This window comes from Phoca vitulina, unplaced genomic scaffold (genome assembly GCF_004348235.1).
Source record: "Phoca vitulina isolate PV1807 unplaced genomic scaffold, GSC_HSeal_1.0 scaffold30, whole genome shotgun sequence".
NCBI classification, from domain to species: Eukaryota; Metazoa; Chordata; class Mammalia; order Carnivora; family Phocidae; genus Phoca; species Phoca vitulina.
In genome coordinates, this window is record NW_022589733.1 from 1340426 (window position 1) to 1363168 (window position 22743).

Sequence of the window (22743 nt, forward strand, 5' to 3'; positions counted from 1 at the left end):
AGGGAGTCTGCTTCTCCCTCTGACCCTCCCCCCTCTCATGTGCTGTCTCTCTCATTCTCTCTCTCTCAAATAAATAAATAAAATCTTTAAAAAAAATAAAAAAAAAAAAAAAAAAAAAAAGAAAGCTAGGGCAGCCATCCTCATATAGACAAATTAGATTTTAAACCAAAGACTGTAGTAAGAGATGTAGAGGGACACTCTATCATACTTAAAGTGACTATCCAACAAGAAGATCTAACAGTTGTAAATACCTATATCCCCAACATGGGAGCAGCCAATTATATAAACCAATTAACAACCAAAATAAAGAAATATTGGTAATAATACATTAACTTCAACACTCCACTCACAGCTATGGACATATCATCTAAGCGGAAGATCAACAAAGAAATAAGAGCTTTGAATGACACATTGGACCAGAGTGACTTCGTAGATATGTACAGAACATTCTGTCCTAAAACAACAAAATATTCATTCTTCTCAAGTGGACATGGAATTTTCTCTGGGGTAGATCACATACTGGGTCACAAATCAGGTCTTAACCTATACCAAAAGATTGAGATTATTCCCTGTGCATTTTCAGACCAAAATGCTTTGAAACTGGAACTCAACCACAAGAAGAAATATGGAAGGAACTCAAACAGTTGGAGGTTAAAGAACATCCTGCTAAAGAATGAATGGGTCAAGAATCCAATCAAGAAATGGGCAGAAGACATGAACAGACATTTTTCCAAAGAAGACATCCAAACGGCCAACAGACACATGAAAAAGTGTTCAATATCGCTCGGCATCAGGGAAATCCAAATCAAAACCTCAATGAGATACCACCTCACACCAGTCAGAATGGCTAAAATTAACAAGTCAGGAAATAACAGATGTTGGCGGGGATGCGGAGAAAGGGGAACCCTCCTACACTGTTGGTGGGAATGCAAGCTGGTGCAGCCACTCTGGAAAACAGTATGGAGGTTCCTCAAAAAGTTGAAAATAGAGCTACCATATGATCCAGCAATTGCACTCCTGGGTATTTACCCCAAAGATACAAAAGTAGGGACCCGAAAGGCTACGTGCACCCCGATGTTTATAGCAGCAATGTCCACAATAGCCAAACTGTGGAAAGAGCCAAGATGTCCATCAACAGATGAATGGATAAAGAAGATGTGGTATATATATACAATGGAATATTATGCAGCCATCAAAAGGAATGAGATCTTGCCATTTGCAACGACGTGGATGGAACTGGAGGGTATTATGCTGAGCGAAATAAGTCAAACAGAGAAAGACATGTATCATATGACCTCACTGATATGAGGAATTCTTAATCTCAGGAAACAAACTGAGGGTTGCTGGAGTGGGGAGTGGGGTGGGAGGGATGGGGTGACTGGGTGATGGACACTGGGGAGGGTATGTGTTCTGGTAAGCGCTGTGAATTGTGCAAGACTGTTGAATCTCAGATCTGTACCTCTGAAACAAATAATGCAATATATGTTAAGAAAGAAAAAAAGAAGAAGAAGAATGTAGCAGGAGGGGAAGAATGAAGGGGGGGACATCGGAGGGGGAGAAGAACCATGAGAGACGATGGACTCTGAAAAACAAACTGAGGGTTCTAGAGGGGAGGGGGTTGGGAGGATGGGTTAGCCTGGTGATGGGTATTGAGGAGGGCACGTTCTGCATGGAGCACTGGGTGTTATGCACAAACAATGAATCATGGAACACTATATCTAAAACTAATGATGTAATGTATGGGGATTAACATAACAATAAAAAAATTAAAAAAAAAAAAGAATGAATGGGTCAACCAGCAAATTAAAGAAGAACTTAAACAATTCATGCAAACCAATGAATATGAAAACACATCTGTTCAAAACCTATGGGATACTGCAAAAACGGTCCTTAGAGGGAGGTACATAGCCATCCAAGCCTCTCTCAAAAAATTAGAAAAATCCCAAATGCACAAGCTAACCTTACAGGTAAAGGACCTGAAGGAAGAACAGCAAATAAAGCCTAAACCAAGCAGGAGCAGAGAAATAATAAAGATTAGAGCAGAAATCAATGAAATAGAAACCAGAAGAACAGTAGAACAGATCAATGAAACTAGAAGCTTGTTCTTTGAAAAAGTTAATAAGACTGATAAACCTCTGGCCAGACTTATCCAAAAGAAAAGAGAAAGGACCCAAATTAATAAAAACATGAATGAAAGGGGAGAGATCAAGACTAATATCAAGGAAATGGAGACGATTATTAGAACTTATTACCAGCAGGTATATGCCAACAAATTAGGTAATCTGGAAGAAATGAATGCATGCCTGAAACTTATAAAAGTACCAAGACTGAAACAGGAAGAAATAGACAATCTGAACAGACCAATAACCAGCAAGGAAATTGAAGCAGTAATCACAAACCTCCCCAAAAACAAAACTCCAGGGCCAGATGGCTTCCCAGGGGAATTCTACCAAACATTTGAAGAAGAAATAATACCTATTCTATTTAAACTGTTTCAAAAAATAGAAATGGAAGGAAAACTTCTAACGTTTTCCCTGATCCCAAAACCAGTCAAAGACCCTATGAAAAAGGAGAATTACAGACCAATATCCCTGATGAACATGGATGCCAAAATACAAAGATCCTAGCCAATAGGATCCAACAGTACATTAAAAGGATTATTCCCCACGACCAGGTGGGATTTATTCCTGGGATGCAAGGTGGTTCAAAATATGCAGATCAATCACCGTGATAGATCACATTAACAAAAGAAGAGACAAGAACCATATGATCCTCTCAATTGATGCAGAAAAAGCATTTGACAAAATACAGCATCCTTTCTTGATTAAAACTCTTCACAGTGGAGGGTTAGAGGGAACATACCTCAATATCATAAAACCCATCTATGAAAAGCCCACAGCAAGTATCATTCTCAAGGTCAGGAACAGGACAGGGATGCCCACTCTGACCACTGTTGTTCAACATAGTACTAGAAGTCCTAGCCTCAGTAATCAGAAAACAAAAAGAAAAGGCATTCAAATTGGCAAAGAAGTAGTCAAACTCTCTGTCTTCCCTGATGACATAATACTTTATGTGGACAATCCAAAAGACTCCACCCAAAAACTGCTAGAACTGATACAGCAATTCAGCAATGTGGCAGATACAAAATCACTGCACAGAAATCGGTTGCATTTCTATACACTAACAGTGTGACTGAAGAAAGTGAAATTAAGGCATGGATTCCATTTAAAATTGCACCAAAAGCCATAAGATACCTAGGAATAAACCTAACCAAAGAGGTAAAAGATCTGTGCACTAGAAACTACAGAACACTTATGAAAGAAATTGAGGAAGACACAGAGAGATGGAAAAACATTCCATGCTTATGGATTGGAAGAATAAGCATTGTTAAAATGTCTATGCTGCCCAGGGCTATCTACATACTCAGTTCCATCCCTATCAAAATACCATTGACATTTTTCACAGAGGTGGAATTAACAATCCTAAAATTTGTATGGAACCACAAAAGACCCTGACTCTCCGGGGGAATGTTGAAAAAGAAAACCAAAGCTGAGGGCATCACGTTGCCTGATTTCAAGTTATATTACAAAGCTGTGATCACCAAGACAGCATGGTATTGGCACAAAAACAGATACATAGATCAATGGAACAGAATGTAGACCCCAGAAATGGACCCTCAACTAATGGTCAACTAATCTTTGACAAAGCAGGAAAGAATATCCAATATAAAAAAGACAGTCTCTTCAATAAATGGTGCTAGGAAAATTAGACAGCCACATGCAGAAGAATGAAAGTGGACCATTCTCTCACACCATACACAAAGATAAACTCAAAATGGATGAAAGACCTCAGTGTGAGACAGGAATCCATCAAAATCCTAGAGGAGAACATAGGCAGTAAGTAACCTCTTTAGCATCGGCCACAGCACCTTTTGTAACATACGTCTCTAAAGGCAAGGGAAACAAAAGCAAAAATGAACTATTGGGACTTCATCAAGATAGAAAGCTTCTTCACAGCAAAGGAAACAATCAACAAAAGTAAAAGTTAACCTACGGAATGGGAGAAGATATTTGCAAATGACATTACAGATAAAGGGCTGGTATCCAAGATCTATAAAGAACTTCTCAAACTCAACACCCAAAAAACAATAATCCAGTGAAGAAATGGGCCAAAGACATGAACAGATACTTCTCCAAAGAAGACATACAAATGGCTGAAAGACACATGAAAAAATGCTCCACATCACTTGCCATCAGGGAAATACAAATCAAAACCACAATGAGATACCACCTCACACCACTGAGAATGGCTAAAATTAAGAAAACAGGGAACAACAAATGTTGGTGAGGATGTGGAGAAGGGGGAACCCTCTTATACTGTTGGTTGGAATGCAAGCTGGTACAGCCACTCTAGAAAACGGTATGGAGGTTCCTCAAGACATTAAAAATAGAGCTACCCTATGACCCAGCAATTACACTACTAGGTATTTAACCCACAGATACAGATGTAGTGAAAAGAATGGGCACATGCACCCCAGTGTTCATAGCAGCAATGTCTGTAATAGCCAAACTGTGGAAAGAGCCCAGACATCCTTCAGCAGATGAATGGATAAAGAAGATGTGGTTCATATATACAATGGAATATTACTCAGCCATCAGAAAGAATGAATACCCACCAGTTGCATCAACATAAATGTAACTGCAGAGGATTATGCTAATTGAAATAAGTGAATCAGAGAAAGGCAATTATCATATGGTTTCACTCAGATGTGGAACATAAGGAATAGCGTGGAGGACCATAGGGGAGGGGCGGGAAATCTGAATGGGAAGAAATCAGAGAGGGAGACAAACCATGAGAGACTCTGGACTCTGGGAACCAAACTGAGAGTTACAGAAGGGAGGGGCATCGAGGGATGAGGTAATCAGGTGATGGGTATTAAGGAGGGCACATGTGGTGATGAGCACTGGGTGTTATATGCAACTAATGAATCATTGAACATTATATCAAAAACTAATGATGTACTATATGTTGGCTAATTGAACATAAAAAAATGCTTTTGTAATTTTTGTTGGATATAGGCTCTCATTGGATAAATTTAGGTTTGTTGTATTTAATAAAGCTTGTCTTAATAATAATTGAAATTTATCTTTCATCCTCACCTTTGTAAAATTATAATTCATTTTGAAATGTTAGACTAATTCATCCTGTATCTGTTGGGAGTTACGACAGTGGCTTAAATGTTAAGGTGCTTAGTTTTTCTCATATAATACGATGCCTGGAAGATAGCTGACTGCTTGGTCTGTCAGTTTCTCCTTATCTCAAAATGGCTGCTCTAACTACTGGCATCATGGGAAGAAGAAGGGGGAAGGTTGATAAAAGGGGCGTGTTAGCTACTTTTCATCAGAAGCAGCCTTTTTTTTTTTTTAATCAGAAACCTCAAAATGTTTCCCAAAAGTCCTCAGCAAACTATTGCTTATGCCTTATATAAGGCACTTCCTGCTAAGAATGCAGGTTGGGGAAGCATGTATTTTTTTCCAGCCTCTACAGTTGGTTTCTTCAATAGAAATATAATGTGAGCCATTTCTGTAATTGAAAATTTACAGTAGCTGCATTAAAAACAGCAGATGAAATTAGTTTTTATATATTTTATTTAATGCAATGTACATATGATACCTTTATTTCAATATGTAATAAATATAAATGATTATTAAGGAGATGTTTTTACATTTTTCCTAAGTCTTCAAAATTGGTATGTATTTTACACTGAAAGTCCATTTTAAGTTGGACTAGATACATGGCAATACTCAATAGACACATGTAGCTAATGGCTACCTCAGTTACTGCATATGGTTTTTTCCTATTTTTGCCTGTCATTTACAGTATATTGAATTTTCATAATGTAATAAAATGATTTTGTACCAGAATCAGGAAATTATTTTCCTTTAGATATTCTCCCATCTCCTTTCCCCCACCCCAAAACCCAGCTTTTCCTGATGAAAGAAAGCTTATTTTACCTCATTTTTTTTATTTTGCTGGTGGTGTCTCATAAGAGATTCAGTGTCACATAAGCCAATCATGTACATGCCGGTATATATAGACACAATATTAATCTGCTTTTTTAGTAGATAAAATGTTACCTTGTTGCAAATAGATTGTTCTTTAGAGCATCAGTCCTGTCAATCAGATTCATTGTCTAACCATTGCTACCATTCTCTGTCCTCATACCCTCCATCCCATGCTCTGTCTCTTGAAATGTTCACGTTCTGAAACCTTTCCTCATACCTCAAATGGTAATTTGTCCTTCCCTTGTGATACTTTAAACATAATTCAGACTGTATTAGTGTTATTTAAGAGATATCTTGGTTATGATGTGTTATAGAAAGAATGAAACTCAAATTATCATCATCCATGGCACCAGTCTCTTTTCCAATATTGCATCTAGGTTGGGGTGCTATAATCTATGTGGAATTTACAGACACGGAGAGGATTCAGGTTTGTTACTGTTAGAAAAATAGGGCCTTTTAGTGCTTACATCATTGTAAATATTTTAGAATAGATGGTAGAAGGGACGCATCTAGAAAGATATGGTTGGTATAGATGATCTCTTGAGCTCTTTTCCAATCTAGTCTCCAAATATTTAAAAATAGCAGTTTTGTTCTATTTTTGCCAACCAATTAAAAATATTTCCCAAAGGTAAAAATTTATTCCTGTTTCCCTATACGTGCTTAGAAATTTAAGAATTGAATTTTGTTTGTTTCTTTCAGTGTGTGTGTAGTGTTGATAGGAGATAAGGGAGATGGGGAAATTTAAATAATATTCAATAGGATTAAAATGGATTTTTAATTATTATTACAATAGCTTACCATTGCAGGATAATGTTATAATTTGGGGAATTAAAAAAAAAAATTAGGCCTATAGTATGTTGGTATAGATTTCTTTACCTAATTAAAGAATAGTGTTGCCAAAAGATGTATTTCCAAATGTTAGTTATTACTGAAATAAAACTGATAGATTAAAAAATACCAATAATTTCATGAGCCATAGTAAGCTGGAACAGACACTTCTCTTATTGCAGAAATATATATAAATTATCTAAACTATATAAAATGGTCATTGTTTAATATGGATTCACTTTTCTATATTACATGTTATAGGAAAATAATATTAGTAATTGTTCATAATAATGCATTTATTTTTCAAATATGTTTATGCTTAATAAAGAGTTATAATCTTTAGTGTTATATACAAGTTAAATATACATATAGTCAGAGTCTTTTTTTCTATTTTATCAGGAAATGCTAATATTTTAGTTTAGTGAATGGCTGAATTACTTGTCTAAAAATTTTTAGTCTGTTACATGGTACAAAGGAATTTCTTGTTTCCTGAGAAAATATCATTTGTAACAAATATTTCTATTTGGACAATGAAATGACTTCATGTGAAGTAGAATTTATTTGCATTGGTCAAACTAAAATACATCATGTTTATCTACAAAGCAAATTTGGAATAATCATTCTTGAATTACAGCATAAAATTGAACTTTCAGAATTATTCCAAATTACTGTAAGAAGGCAAGAACTTCTGCAAGTTACTGAAATTTTAAACAATTCTCTTTCCATGTAATTAGCATTTAGGATATATAATCTTGCTATATTTTTTGTCAAGAATAGAAAGAGTCATTAATATCCCGTAGTGTGACAGAAAAATCTTTTTAGTGACTTACCTATTTTTAATTGTTTCTTAGCCCTTTCTTTGCAACATTAGTGCATTTTGATTTTGTTACTATTAGTTGCGGGTTCTCAACTGCCTTGGTAATGAAGTCACTGATGATAAGATGAGGTGCTAAAGTTAGGATTTAAATATTTGATCTGTGAATAATACTCTTTGAGGATATTGTTTTCCAGTTCCGAAATTCCTTTATTGTTATTTAATATCCCATGATGCCTGACTGGTAGTTGGGTACTTGTCACGAGAGATACTTGGTCATGTTTCTGTAAATGTGATAATACAACTGAATAAGCTGATTTAACTCCAAAAATACATACTATTAGGTAAACTATAACGAAATTTATTTAAAAAAAACCAACAACTAAGTAATCAAGCAGAAATGAAAGAAAAGGAAATTGCTAGATGCCAGAAATGATGAGAAAATTAGCAGATTAGCATTTGATCTGGTGATATGGTTAAGCTCAGGGACCTCATAGAGTCAGATATATTGTATCACTTAGCTATTACAGTTTCTTAACAAAGTACCCCCAGATTTAGTGTCTTATTTACAACTTTTGTTCCCTACTGGTCTATAGAAGAGCTGGTCAGTTCTGCTGATTAGCCAATTCTGCTTGGTCAGCCAAGAACAGCTGAGCTCACTCATGCATGTTACGGTTAGTTGATAGGTTGACAGCCAGTTAAAGATGGTATTGACTGATATAAACCATCTCTGCTGTATGTGGTCTATCATCCTCAAGAAAGGAGCTGGGATTATTCTCAAGGGAAATTTAGGGATCTGAGAGAACAGATGCATGTAAGGTCTCTTGAGGCCTAGGCTCAGAGTTGGCACACCCTCACTTCTGCCACATTCTGCTGGCTGAAGTAAATCATGTTTCTGACCTCTTGTTAGAAGGAACTATAAAATCATATTTCAAAGGGTCTAGATGAAGAGAAGGGTGGAGGATTGAGTCCAGTTTTGCAGTCCCTGTACCACAGATTTTATGGGCCAAGAGTTTGAGTTTTTAAAAGATCACATTGGAGCAAGAGATGTTGCCTTGGGCTCATTCAAGATGAGATGTTACATGTGAATTCTATGCATGAACTTACAAAGAACTGTCTTCTCTGGAAGGAGAACAAAAAAACCTCAGGCCACTGGCCCAGAGAATAGGAAGCTATTGTTGTCTAGGACCCTAAATTGAAACTTTAAGCCTGTGCCATAATGCTGATACATGGTCTGAAACAAAGATAAAATGCTTTTTAGGTACATATCCACAAATGAAAACCTTTATTGAAATGAGTTAAATAATACAAATAATAATTACAAATGATTACAAATTACATGAGGAAATTATTCAAAACAACCAAGTACAGCAGATAGGAAAGCTTGTACTCTAAGAATTTTAAATAATAGAACTGTTTGAAAGAGACTCTAAAATAAAAATGTTTAAATTGTTAAATATTAATATTATAGAGATAAAGAATATAAGAGAATGTGTGAAAAAGAACCAAAAGTGATTATTAGAAATAAAGATTATGGAACAACTAAAAGATTAGTGGTAAAGAGTAGATTGGACATTGTTGAAGAAGGAATTTATGAACTGGAAAATAGTTTTGGGAGAACAGAGATGTAAAAAGAAAATATGAAAGCAGGTTTAAGAGTAATGAGGATAGAATGAGAAGGTCCCAAATATGCTTCATAATAATAAAGAGTAAAAAGAATTGAGGAAAGGCAATATTTGAAGAAGTGGTGACTGATCATCTGAATTGATGGCAACATGAGTCTTGCAGAGAGTAGATAAAAATAAATTCTCCCCTCCTGCTGCCCCCTTCCCCCACCTAGAAAACCCCTGGGGAATTAGAGAACAAGTGATAGAGGAAGCCTGGGTCTCTAAATGACATTGTGGAACTAAGCTGCCATGCCAATCTGTGTTTTAGAAGGTTTAAGGTTTTTTTTGAAGGAAAAAAAAATTGTTTTGATGGCTTGAAACAACATAGTGACACTCAGATGGATGAAATGCACAACTCTTTTGTTTATAGCTCTAAATGAGAGAGAAAGCCCCTACGTAGGGCCACACTGGGGGTTGTAGGTGAGGACAGGGTTACAAGCTGCAACTATAGGGGACAGCTTATGTATAACGAGGAGGGTGGAGTTAAGTAGGTTTTGTAGTCTCCATGTGTACTGGCTAATTTGAGTACTCCTGTGGGCCCCAGGGTCTGTCTCTGTTTTTATTGTATCTAGTCCTGAAGTAATTAGGTTAAGTGCATAATGCACAGTGAGAACCCAGTAAAGGAAGTGGCTGGGATATGAACTTAATCAGTACTTAATCCCTATACAGGAAGAGGAATTAACCAGTCTCCATCCAGAGCCTCAAAACTGAGATAAGATCGCATTAAAACAAACAAACAAGTAAACAAGACTATATCACCCATAGACAAACTATACTGTACAAGAAATCAATTATAGCTTAAAATGCCATTGTATTTGAGGGTTTTCTTTTTACAGTAGTCTTTTTTTACCCCATGTATTTAACGTAAATGTATAAAAAGGAACATTATTTAATAATTAAAGGAACATTTCACTGGGGAGATGAAATAGTACTGTACAGACCTTACAGTATATCCTCAAAATACATAAAACAAAAATTTAATGGAATAGGTAGGAGGTTTTTAACACATTTCCCTTATAAAATGATAAATAAGGGAGACAAAAAATGAAAGTTATGATGTAGATTATTTGAATGGCACAATTAGTCTCAACAAAATTCTACAAAGACTAAATGAATAACAGAACAAGTAGATATTTTCTCTGACTACATTAAATTTGGAAGTCAGTGGGTAAAAGGTGCCCACTAAATATCCTGTTTTTGGAAACTAAAAATATACACTTCTGTTTTATGATTTTGAAGAAGTAATGAAAATGGAAATTGAGAAATAACATGGAATGGCAGTGAAACACTGCGCACCACTACTTGTGAAATGTAGCTGTGAAGTGTTATTAGTAGGCAATTTTTAGCTTTAAGAAAGAGTTATGATGAAAAACTAGCAAGTTAAGTGTTCTGTTTTTAAATTCAGAAAAAATACTGTAATAAACACAAAGCAAGTAGAAGGAAGAAAGTAATAAAGATAAAAATATAAATAATTATGTAAAATGTGAAGTTAGAATACAGATTGTCAACAAAACCAAGAATTGTATTTTTTTAAAGGTTAATAATTTAAACCAACTTCAACAACATTTGCCCAGCAGAAAAGGAATACTTAAACAGATGAATAATATTAGGAATGAAAAGGAGAATATAACTACAAATAAGAAATTATTTGACAATAAATATCAAAATGATCCCAAATAGAATGTGTTCTGGGAAAACCATAAGTTACTGTTATAAGCTGATTTGTGCCCCTGCCTTCCACCTTCTACAAATTTCTATGTTAAAACCCAAAGGCCCTGTACCTCAAAATGTGGTCTTATTTGGAAATAGGATTGTTGCAGATGTATTTGGAGATAAGTCCTTTAAAGAGGAAAGTTTAAATCATGCCCACATGGTGAGGCTTAATACAATCTGACTGGTGTACTTATAAGAGGAAGAAATTGGAACATACAAAGAGACACCTGGGGCATATGTGATCAGAGGGACAACCATGTGAGGACAAAGTAGCAAGAGTGTGGCCCACCTGTAAGTCAAAGAGAAAGGCCTTAGAAGAAACCAAACCTGCTGACACCCTGATCTTGGTATATGGTCTTCATAACTATGAGAAAATAAAGACCATTCTTGGGTATGTTGCTATGGCAGCTCTAGCAAACTAATACAGTTATTAATACTAACTTAAGAAATAGAAAAATAAAATAGACCTATATTATGGTCTTAACCTTTTTATTATTTTTGTTGTTGCCCTCAAGAGTGAGGGAAACTATGTAAGTTTTCTGTAATGTGAGAAATTAGGGAATAAGATTTTGTCAAGGTAGAGTTGAGCATTCCAGGGCCACACTCTATTGTAATATCTAAGATTTTTTCTTTTGCTTCCAAGAACCAGTTTTCACCCTCTCAGAAATGCATGATCTATAGTCTTTGACAAAAGTAAATTATTGGTAAGAAATCTTTCCCCTGCCCCTCAACTTCTCCAGAAAAAAGAACTGTTCCAGCTAGTTTTATAGGCAAATCTTACCAAAGCTTAAAGGAAGAGGTAATTCCTGATAAAACAGGAAAAGCTCCCCAATAAGTTTTATGAGGTTGCTATAATTTTATAAAACTTGACAGAGGTAGTATGAAAAATCATATTCTTTTAAAAATGTTTATAGGTCATTTAACCATTCCTTCAACAAATTGGTTGAGTTGTCATGTAGAAATTACCGTTCTAGGCACTAGGGATACAGAATGATGAAGACAGACAAAGCACCTCCCTGCCTTGCAGAAATTACATTTTAGTTGGGAAAATCGGCAAAAGCTTACTAAAATAGAAAAAAAGATAAGATTCAATGTAGCAAATTCAAATGGCATGGTCTGATAGAGAATGACAAATATACTACTTTTGATTGAGTCGGCAGAGAAGTTTTAAGATCCTAAATTGCAAAGCAACTCCAGCTGGCAGGGGGAGAGCAGAGAAAGAGGAAAGGTGGAGAAATGAAAATGTGAAATGAGTCATGGATAATATATAATTTAAGTTACATTTGGCAACAAGTAATAGAAAACCCAACTAAGAGTGGTTTCAACAGATACAAGTTTTATTTCATGCACCAACATTTTTGGAGGTTGGAAGTCCTGGGCTTTAACAGTAGCTGATCAATGTCATCAAGGATATAGACTTACTTTTCTCCTATTCTGCCATCTTTAAACATGGGACGTTTATCCAAATAATTGTAATAAAGGTGCTGTTCTTCTAGGTATCATGTCGACACTAGCAAGTAAGAATTGGGAAAGAAGGAGGGTCTTTAAAAACAGTTTCTAGAAGCCTTACCCAGTGACGTCAGCCTAATTTCATTGGCCAGAACTTGGTCACCAGTTTTTTTAAACTATGAAGGGCATCTTGACAACATCTAGTGAAGTTAAAAGTGCACTTAGTCTACAGTTTAGCAATTCAACTTTCAGATATATACCCTAGATCAGAGCTTTCCTGCTAGGATACCACAGACAGGTTACAGATAGGCTGAGGAACTGAGGCCTTCATTCTAAAGGTGTTTGTGTCACCTCCCAGGACAATTAACTTCTGGCTGCCAGGAGTCTTGTCCAGTAACTTCAGTGTGTTGTACAAATATTATTCTATGTGTACCATGTTGTCAAAATGGCTGAGAAGCTCCTAGAAACATACTAGGATGTTCATTGCAACAGTGTCACATAAAACATTTGTGACGGTAGAATTCCAATTAATAAATAAAAGTAAATAGGGAAATAGAAAATAACCTTTAGGCAAGAACTATAGTAATAATTATTGTAAACAAGATTTACTGATAAATGCTAAAATTATTGGATGAAAATATGAAGAGAAACAATTTATGTAGTCTTAAAGCCTCTCCCTTAATATATTTATTAACTACAAAGTTTCCTAAGGTAGAATCTTAGATTATTGATTTTAGATCTCTCTTTTTAAAATATGTATTCAGTGGTATAAATTTCCCTGTACACATTGCTTTCACTGCATCCTACAAATTTTGAAAAGTGCATTTATCTCAAAATATTTTTAAATTTCTCAGATTTTTTTCTTTGGCTTGTGTTTTTTAGCAGTATGTTGTTTAATCTCCACATATTTGGGGGATTTTCTAGTTATCTTTTTGTTACTGGCTCCTAGTTTAATTCTGTTGTGGTCTGAGAGAAGACATTGTATGATATATATTCTTTTACATTTATTAAGGTGTATTTTTTGGCTCAGAATATGTTCTTTCTTGGTGAATATTCCATGTAAACTTGAGAAGAATGTGTATTTTCATGTTGTTGGGTGGACTAGTCTATAGATGTCAGTTGTATCCAGTTGATTGATGGTGTTGTTGAGTTCAACTGTCCTTACTGATTTTCTGGCTGTTGGATCTACCTAGTTCTGATAGAGGGGTGTTAAAGTCTCCAACCTTGATAGCAAATTCATCTAGTTCTCTTTCCAGTTCTGCTAGTATTTGCTTAACATAGTTTGATGCTCTGTTAGTTGCATACACATTAAGGATTGTTTTGTGTTTTTGGAGAATTAACTCCTTTATAATTATGTCATTCCCTTCTTTATCCTTGGTAACTTTACTTACCTTGAAGTCTGCTCTATCTGAAATTAAATAGCTACTCCAGCTTTCTTTTGGTTAGCGTTAGCATGGTATATTTTCCTCCATTCATTTACTTGTAATCAATTTGTATCTTCATATTTAAAGTTGGTTTCTTATAGCAACATATATTTAGGTCATGTTTTTTGATCCACTCTTACAGTCTCTGTCTTTTAATTGGTTCATTTAAACCATTGACATTCAAAGTAATTGTTGATATAGTTGGATTACTCTCTACCATACTTGTTACTGTTTTCTGTTTGTTGTCCTGTTTGTCCATTTTTGTATTCCACTCTTTTTTGCCTTTTGTGGTTTAAATTTGAGTTTTTTATATGATTCTATTTTCTCTCCTTTCTTAGCATATCAGTTAGACCTCTTTTTACTTTTTTTAACTCGTTGCCCTGGAGTTTGCAATATACATTTACAACTAATCCAAGTCCACTTTCAGATAACACTATACCACTTCATGTGTGGTGTTTTATAATAACAAAATAACCCTAATTCCTTCCTTATATCTTTGCTGTCATTAACTTTACTTATATATAAGGATACATGTTGGTATAAACATACATAATAAGGGCGCCTGGGTGGCGCAGTTGTTAAGCGTCTGCCTTCGGCTCAGGTCATGATCCCAGGGTCCTGGGATCGAGCCCCGCATTGGGCTCCCTGCTCCACGGAGAATCTGTTTCTCCCTCTCCCATGCCCCCTGCTTGTGTTCCCTCTCTCGCTGTCTTTCTCTCTGTCAAATAAATAAAATCTTAAAAAAAAAAAAACATAATCAATTACATTGTTACTATTTATTATTTTGAACAAACTTATCTGTTAAATCCATTAAGAGTAATAAAAAAAAATTTTATTTCACCTTCACTTATTCAGATCTGAGTTTGTCATATTATTTTTCTTCTCTCTAAAGAACATTTCTTGCAAGACAGGCCTACTGGCAACAAATTTCCTCAATTTATTTGAAAAAGTTTTTATTTCTCCTTCACTCTTGAAAGATAATTTTGCAGGGTACAGGATTCTAGGTTGATAGTTTTTTAGGTTTTTTTTTTTTTTTTCTCTCTCAGCACTTTTAGTATTTCATTCCAGTCTCACTTAGATGGTTCTGAGAAGAGGTTGAATGTAATTTTTAGCCTTGTTCTGCTGTAGGTAAGGTAATTGTTTTTTCTTTTTTCTGGATTTTTTCTTTATCTTTGATTTTTTGTTATTTGAAAATGAAATTCTGAGGTGTAGTTTTTGGGGACATTTATCCTACTTAGTTTTCTCTGAGCTTCCTATATGTGTGGTTTGGTATCTGACTTAATTTGGGGGAATTCTCAGTTGTTATTGTTTGAAATATTTCTTCTGTTCCTTTTTTTCTTTCTTTCTTCTCATCCTGGTATGCCTATTACATATATTACACCTTTTTTAGTTGTCTCACAGCCCTTGAATATTCTGTTCTGTGTTTTTCAGTTTTGTTCTCTTTGCTTTTCAGCTTTCAAGGATTCTGTTTATATAGCTTCTAGCCAAGATTTTTTCCTCAGTTGTGTTGAATCTCTGATAAGTTTATCAAAGACATTTTTAATTTCTTTTATAGTATTTTTTTATATCTAGCATTTTTGAGGAGTTTGTTCTTTGGATTTCCATCTCTGATTACATTGCCCCTGTGTTCTTGCTTACTATTACTTCATTCAGCAGATTCCATATCATATTAGTCATAGTTATTTTAAATTTAGTCTGATAGCTCCAACATCCCTGGCACGTATAGTTCTGATGTTTACTTTGTCTCTTCAAATTGTGTGAGGTTTTTTTTTTTCTTTTTGATATGCTCTGTAATTTTTTCTTGATAGCTGGACATGATGTAGTATAAAGGAACTGTTGTAAATAGGCCCTTGGTAATGTGGTGAGATATGAGGGGAAGGGATGCAAAGTATTTTGTAATCCGATGATTAGGTCTAGTCTTTTAGTTAGCCTGTGCCTCTGGACTATGAACTTCACAAGTGTATCTCATTTTTTTTCCCTCTCCCCTTAGGCAAGACAAGATAGCTCTAGGAGGCTCAAGTTGAATATTTCTCTTCCTCATCTGGAATAGTAGAGGTGGCTGGAGTTGGGTATTTCCCCTTCCCCAGGTCAGTTAGATTCTATTGACCAATAGGTCAAGGTCTGGTTAACCATTTTCCACTGATTTGAGGCCTTGTTATGAAAAACACAGTGTTTCCACGTAGAGATTTCCCCCACAATCTGAAAGTAGAGTGTTCCTATGGAACCTTTTGTAAGCCTTAATGTGTAAAGTGAAGGTTATCCCCCACTTTCCAAAAGTTTGCATTACACCACCTTTTTTTTTTTTTTTTTTTTTTACAAAAGTCCTGCATTTGTACAGTAACGGCTTTTTTTTTAATGTAAAAGTGAAAATCCTCTTTGGATTTCTTTCAGTTAATGAAAACAGGTAGTAATGTAGGTCTTTTGTAAAAGTGAACTAGTGTAGCAAGAACTTTTAGAAAGTGTGGATACTTGTATTTCAAAATGATTTCTTTTCCCCTCCCCCTGCTGGAAGACATAGGGGATTTTCCTCATTTTCTATGGGAACCTGGTGGAGTTTTTGCAGGTAAATCTCAATATTTTGCAGGTAAATCTCAACCTGAACTCCTTATGACTTGGTCCTCCTGGAGATGTTAACTCTTAAGAGTTTTTACTCCAGTTTTTAACTGAGCCTCTAGCAGTTCAATTACTAAACTTCAGGTTTTACTACCCTGGCACTGGTTCCCAAGGTGACTTCTGCCTCATGAGTCTCTGCTCCAGGAAGCCATGGCTGTCTGTATTCACCTGTGGGTCTCTCTAGTCTTAGGGCAGCAGTATGCTCTGTCTAACCACCCCCCCCCCCCACCTTATGGATGTAAGAAGAGTTGTCAATTTTTCAGTCTGTTCAGCTTTTTACTTTTTAGGATGGGGTGGAATGGCAATTTGCAGACTCCTTACTTGTGGAACTAGAATGTAAATGGTATTTTAGTTTTCCTCACAGGGCTTATTAGCCAGAAATGCCTTTCTAGCCACTTATTATACCATGTAGGCATTCTGAGCAGACTGCCTTACTTGGGCCTAGCCCTGTTCTAAAGTCCTCCTAAGAGAAGGAAGGAACAGGAATATGGATTATATACTTGAGAAGTTTGTTATGAAAGGAAGGAGGACTTAGATGTTTTCAAATCTTTAAACTTGAAGACTTGACAATGTATAAAGTATTTTCTGTATGTATTATAGAATCTAAATAACTCTAAAGACCATAGACGAGCTAAAGATACCAGGTTTTGTGAAAATGGACCAGGATTTTTCTATAGGCAGGTTTTCCTTAGGGTATATAGGCAAGTTAGCAAGAAACTGGGAAAGCTGGGGAGAGCCTCACTAATATTCAAAGTAAAAAAATAAGTTTACTGTAGGTATGTAATGCTTCATTCTTGGATAGGGAAGTTACGGGATACATATGTATTTTGTGGAAATCTAGAATTATCTTATGCTCTGTTCTAATTCTGTGAGGCTCCAACACTCTAATTGCTTTTTTCTTCACTGAAATATGTCAGCTGTTTTTGGCCCTAAGGGCAAACATCTCTGTTCAGATGCAGAGTGGAAATGTCAGGGATTCCAGTGTACTACCCATTCATCTTTTGTGAGAGAATCTGGGTAGACTGCTCTACAGATCAACTCTTAAGCAATGTATTTGTTGACTCTGGGCTTAGAAACTTTCCAGAGATCCTAGAGAACAAAGAAGAGTCATTTTAAGAGGCTGTGGTTTCCTCTGATTTCTCAAACAATTCTTTTCTATTGCTTTCTTCTATTATAATTTGGCAGAGTTTCTGGTGTACTGGTGAAATATTACCTTGGTTTTTTAGTATTATTAATGTGTCATTCTTTTTTTTTATTTTGTGTATACTTCATTAATGATTTTATTTTTTCAAATACAATAATTATAATTGTGTAAAGAGGTTTTTTTTAATTTAAATTCAAGTTAGTTAACATATAGTGTAGTATTGGTTTCAGGAATAGAATTTAGTGATTCATTACTTATATATAATACCCAGTGCTCATCCCAACAAGTGCCGTCTTTAATGCCCATCACCCATTTAGCGCACCCCCCACTATTTTTGTGTCATTCTTAAAAGTATATATATTATATTAATTATGTGTATGGGGGAAGGTGGGAGATACATATTGTCACTTCAGAAGGGATCTCGAGATGAAGGATGGATAGGCAAGTGCACATACTCAGTTTGCAATATTGAACCAAACATGGGGACTTAATTTAAAACCTTGTAATTAAGACCAGCAACCCAGTTAAGATATTGTCTTTAATAAAATGAACAGTTTTTTTTTTAATTAGAACTGACCATAATCTTTGCTTTCTGTAGTTACTTTTGAGAGTTTAAATTTCATCAGTTGTCTGAAAACTTTACAAGGAAACTGTGACTCTTGGCCTGTTGGTTGGAGCTCATCTCCAATCATAGCTTTGAGTTTATAAGAATGGGTATCTACAGCTGTAGAAAAGACCGGAAGAATATTAGATTTCAGGATTAATAGACTCAAGACTCCAGGTTAATCTTAAGTCAGTTAATGGACTGACTCATTTCAGAACTGGGAAATACCTTTTTATCTCCAAAGTTTTAGACTTATTTAACATTTCATATGAACATTTTAGATAACAAATATTATCTATTATAAAACAATGCTTTATATTTTTCTTAATTCTCAAGATATCCAGTCTCCATGAACAGTAATAGATACATTGCTGAACAATTATAGTTGAAGCATTGACAGGATTTAAATTTTATTTCTGTACTGTATATTAGGTTCTCACTTTTGGCTTTATATTAGAAAAACCAGATATAACAGAGTATTCATAGTAATATAAAAAATCAAAAATTTGAACACGTTAAGAAAGTGTTGGTAGCAAGTGTGTAATTGGATTTCAAATGATAATCTAATTGCTCTTATCAGTATCTAAAGATCCTGTTACTGCATGTGTCCTTATGTTTCATTTCTTTTCTTTTAGGTCTCTTTTATTCAAAACCTTGTATTTTGTGTAGAAAGAGTTTACCGCGTACCAGACTTTGGTGTCTGGGAAAGAGGAAGCAAATATAATAATGGAAGCACAGAGCTACATTCAAGGTAGTTTGCTGATTTTTGAGCGTTTTTTTTTTTTTAATTTAAATGTGTGGAATTTGAATAAAAATCAAAGTATTAGATTGCAACTGTGGTTTCTATGTTAATTTTCATCTCTTTTTTTTTCTATATATGATGCAGATGAAATTCACTTAAAATTAAAGCAAGAGACTGTTCTCAGTACCCAAAAACAGATGGAAGAAAAAACAGGGTATCTTTCCCAACCTCCCATGGTGTCAGTACATGCATATCGGCCTCCAGTCCAAGGCTTGGCCTTTCTGCTCAACCAACTCTTTTTCCTTTTTGAAATGACACCATTTGAAAGATCAGATACATTAAAATTGCCAAATACCAAATGTATATTCATTGCACGTAAAAATTCCCTTCCATGTTGTAGAGCTGATTTTTTTAAATCCTAACCAGATACTCACAACCTTCATACAAAACTTAACATTTATTGTTTTCTGTAGGAGGTGTGATCAACATCTTGCATTCTGGTTTAGTGGGCTTGATAAATAACAATAGCTTATGACTGATGTTAGTGGTGTATGAGTTTCCTTTACTCCTTAAGGTTAGCGAAATAGCTTTAGTGACTGACTGCACCAAATTTTATGCTGGGAGGTTATCTTTTAACTGAAAAGTTCAGCTCATTTGCACCAAAAATAAAATACCTAGGAATAAACCTAACCAAGGAAGTAAAGACCTATATTCCAAAAACTATAAAACACTGATGAAAGAAACTGAAAATGGCCCAAACAAATGGAAAGATATTCCATGCTCATGGATTGGAAGAACCAGTATTGTTATACTGTTCAGACTACCCAAAGCAATCTACAGATTTATTAATGCAATCCCTATCAAAATTCCAATGACATTTTTCACAGAACTAGAACATTAATCCTAACATTTGTATGGAACCACAAAAGACCCCAATAGCCAAAGCAATCTTGAGAAAGATGAACAAAGCTAGTGGTGTCACAATTGCATATTTCAAGATATATTACAAAGCTATAGTAATCAAAACAGTATAGTACTGGCAAAAATAGATGTAGATCAATGGAACAGAATAGAGAAACGAGAAATAAACCCACACTTATATGGTCAATTAACCTGCAACAAAGGAGGCAAAAATATACAATGGAGAAAAGATAGTTTCTTCAACAAATGGTATTGGGAAAACTGGACAGCTATGTGCAAAAGAATGAAACCGGACCAGTTTCTTATACCGTACACAAAAATAAACTCAAAATGGATTAAAGACCTGAATGTGAGTCCTGAAACCATGAAATTCCTAGAAGAAAACTTAGACAGTAATTATTTTGACATTAGTCACAGAAATATTTTTCTCTTCAGGTAAGGGAACCAAAAACAAAATTAAATTATTGGGACTATACCAAAATAAAAAGCTTTTTCACAGTGAAGGAAACCATCAACAAAAAGGCAGCCTACTGAATGGGAGAAGATACTGCAAATGGCATATCTGATGAGGGGTTAATATCCAAAATATATAAATAATTTATACAGTTCAACATCAAATAAACAAAGAATTTGATTAAAAAATGGGCAGAGGACCAGAATGGACATTTTTCCAAAGAAGACCTATAGAGACCAACAGACACATGAAAAGATAGTCAACATCACTAATCATCAGGGAAATGCAAACTAAAAGCACAATGAGATATCATTCTGCACCTGTCAGAATGGTTAAAATCATAAACACAAGAAATAAGGGTCATTGAAGATGTGGAGAAAAAGGAACCCTTGTATGCTGTTGGTGGGAATGCAAATTGGTGTAGCCACTGTAGAGAATAGTATACAGGTTCCTCAAAAAATTAAAAATAGAATTACCATATGATCCAGTAATTCCGCTATTGGGTATTTACCCAAAGAAAACAAAAACACTAATTTGAAAAGATATGTACACTCCTATGTTTACTGCTGGATTATGTACAACAGCCAAGATATGGAAGCAAACCAAGTGTCCCATTGATAGATGAATGAATGAATGAAGATGTGAGATATATATATATATAATGGAATATTACTCAGCCATAAAAAAGAATGAGATCTGGCCATCTGCAACAACATGGATGGACCTAGAAGGTATAATGCTAAGTGAAATAAAGTCAGTCAGAGAAAGACAAATACCGTATGATATCACTCGTATGTGGAATTTACAAAACAAAACAAAGATAAAAAGAGACCAAAAAAACAAAACTCTTAAATACAGAGAACAAACTTGGAGTTGCTAGAGGAGAGGTGGTTAGGGGATGGGTCAAATAAAGAGGATTAAGAATTCACATATCTTTTATTTATTTATTTTTTTTAAGTAGGCTCCACACCTAATATGGGGCCTGAACTTATGCCCCTGAGTTTAGGAGTTGCATGCTGTACTGACTGAGCCCACCAGGTGTCCCGAGTATAGGGATCCACCTTTCTTTCTTTCTTTCCCTTTCTTTCTTTCCCTCTTTCTTTCTTTCTTCCTTTCTTTCTTTCTTCTTTCTTTCTTTCTTTCTTTCTTTCTTTCTTTCTTTCTTTCTTTCTTCCTTTCTTTCTTCCTTTCTTTCTTTTTCTTTCTTTCTCTCTCTCTGTCTCTCTCTCTCTCTCTTTCTTTTTTTTTTAGAGAGGGAGTGGGGAGGGGAGGAAGGAGAGGGAGAGAGAGAATATTAAGGAGACTTCATGCTCAGCATGGAGTCCAGTGCGGGCTTGATCTCACAACTCTGATGTCACTACCTGAGTGGAAATCAAGAGTCAAGACTCTTAACTGACTGAGCCACCCCGGTGCCCCAAGAATACACGTCTTGATGAGCACTGAGTAATATATAGAATTGTTGAGTCATTGTATTGTACACCTGAAACTAATATAACACTATATGTTAATTATACTTGAATTAAAAAAAAGTATAGTTCAATTAATTAGTCTTACCCATTTCACACTAAAAGATTTAAGATTTAAAGATTATCAACTATAGGTTGGTTTAGATCATTGGGACTTAAATGAACTACAGAAACAGTTTAGGAAACACTGGTTAAGAGGATATACTTTTTTTGAATAGAAGGACTAATCATACACAAAAAATTAAGCTGATATAAGATACTTAGTAAACTAAAATCTAGCTCCCGATCACTAGCTGTATAATATCCCCATGCCTCAGTTTCCTCATCTACAAAATGAAGACAATAATAGTTTCTACTTTATAAAGTTGTTGTAATGATGAAGTTAATATATACAAATCATTTGAATACCTGATTAGAAGTAAGCACTAGAATGCAAGTGTACTTATACATTTCAGAGTATGTTAATAACAAATACTGAAACAAAGAGGATTTTTCTGTTAACTTTAGGAAGCTAATTTATACACATTTTTCTATAAGTTTTATGATTTATATGAGGCATTTTGAAATATAGAGCAGAATAGTAGCAATCAGGGAAGAAGTCAGTGGAGTAGAGAAATGATTTGTGGGAAAGTTCAATTCAGGCATTAAAGTCTGGCAAATACTAAAAATAGGAAAATAAATAGGAAGTTATATTTCAGCTATCATTCAAATTAAGTTCTTAACACTCCAGATTATCAGTCAAATTATAAGAAAGTGGATCTAATTAGAAAAGGTGATTTTTAAAAATGTACCTTTTCAGTATTTATGATTTATCAACCCCCTTCTCTGCTTTTTAATAA

At 35.0% G+C, this 22743-nt stretch overlaps 1 protein-coding gene across 4 annotated transcripts in view; it reads left to right on the forward strand.

Moving 5' to 3' along the window:
• PHKB (phosphorylase kinase regulatory subunit beta) overlaps positions 1–22743 on the forward strand; it is a 288711-nt gene that overhangs the window by 111817 nt on the left and 154151 nt on the right. For all 4 annotated transcript variants that reach the window (XM_032424177.1, XM_032424179.1, XM_032424180.1 and 1 more), the window contains one exon: positions 18957–19072. In XM_032424177.1, coding sequence (XP_032280068.1) covers positions 18957–19072 — 116 coding nt within the window. The remainder of the gene's footprint in view (positions 1–18956; positions 19073–22743) is intronic.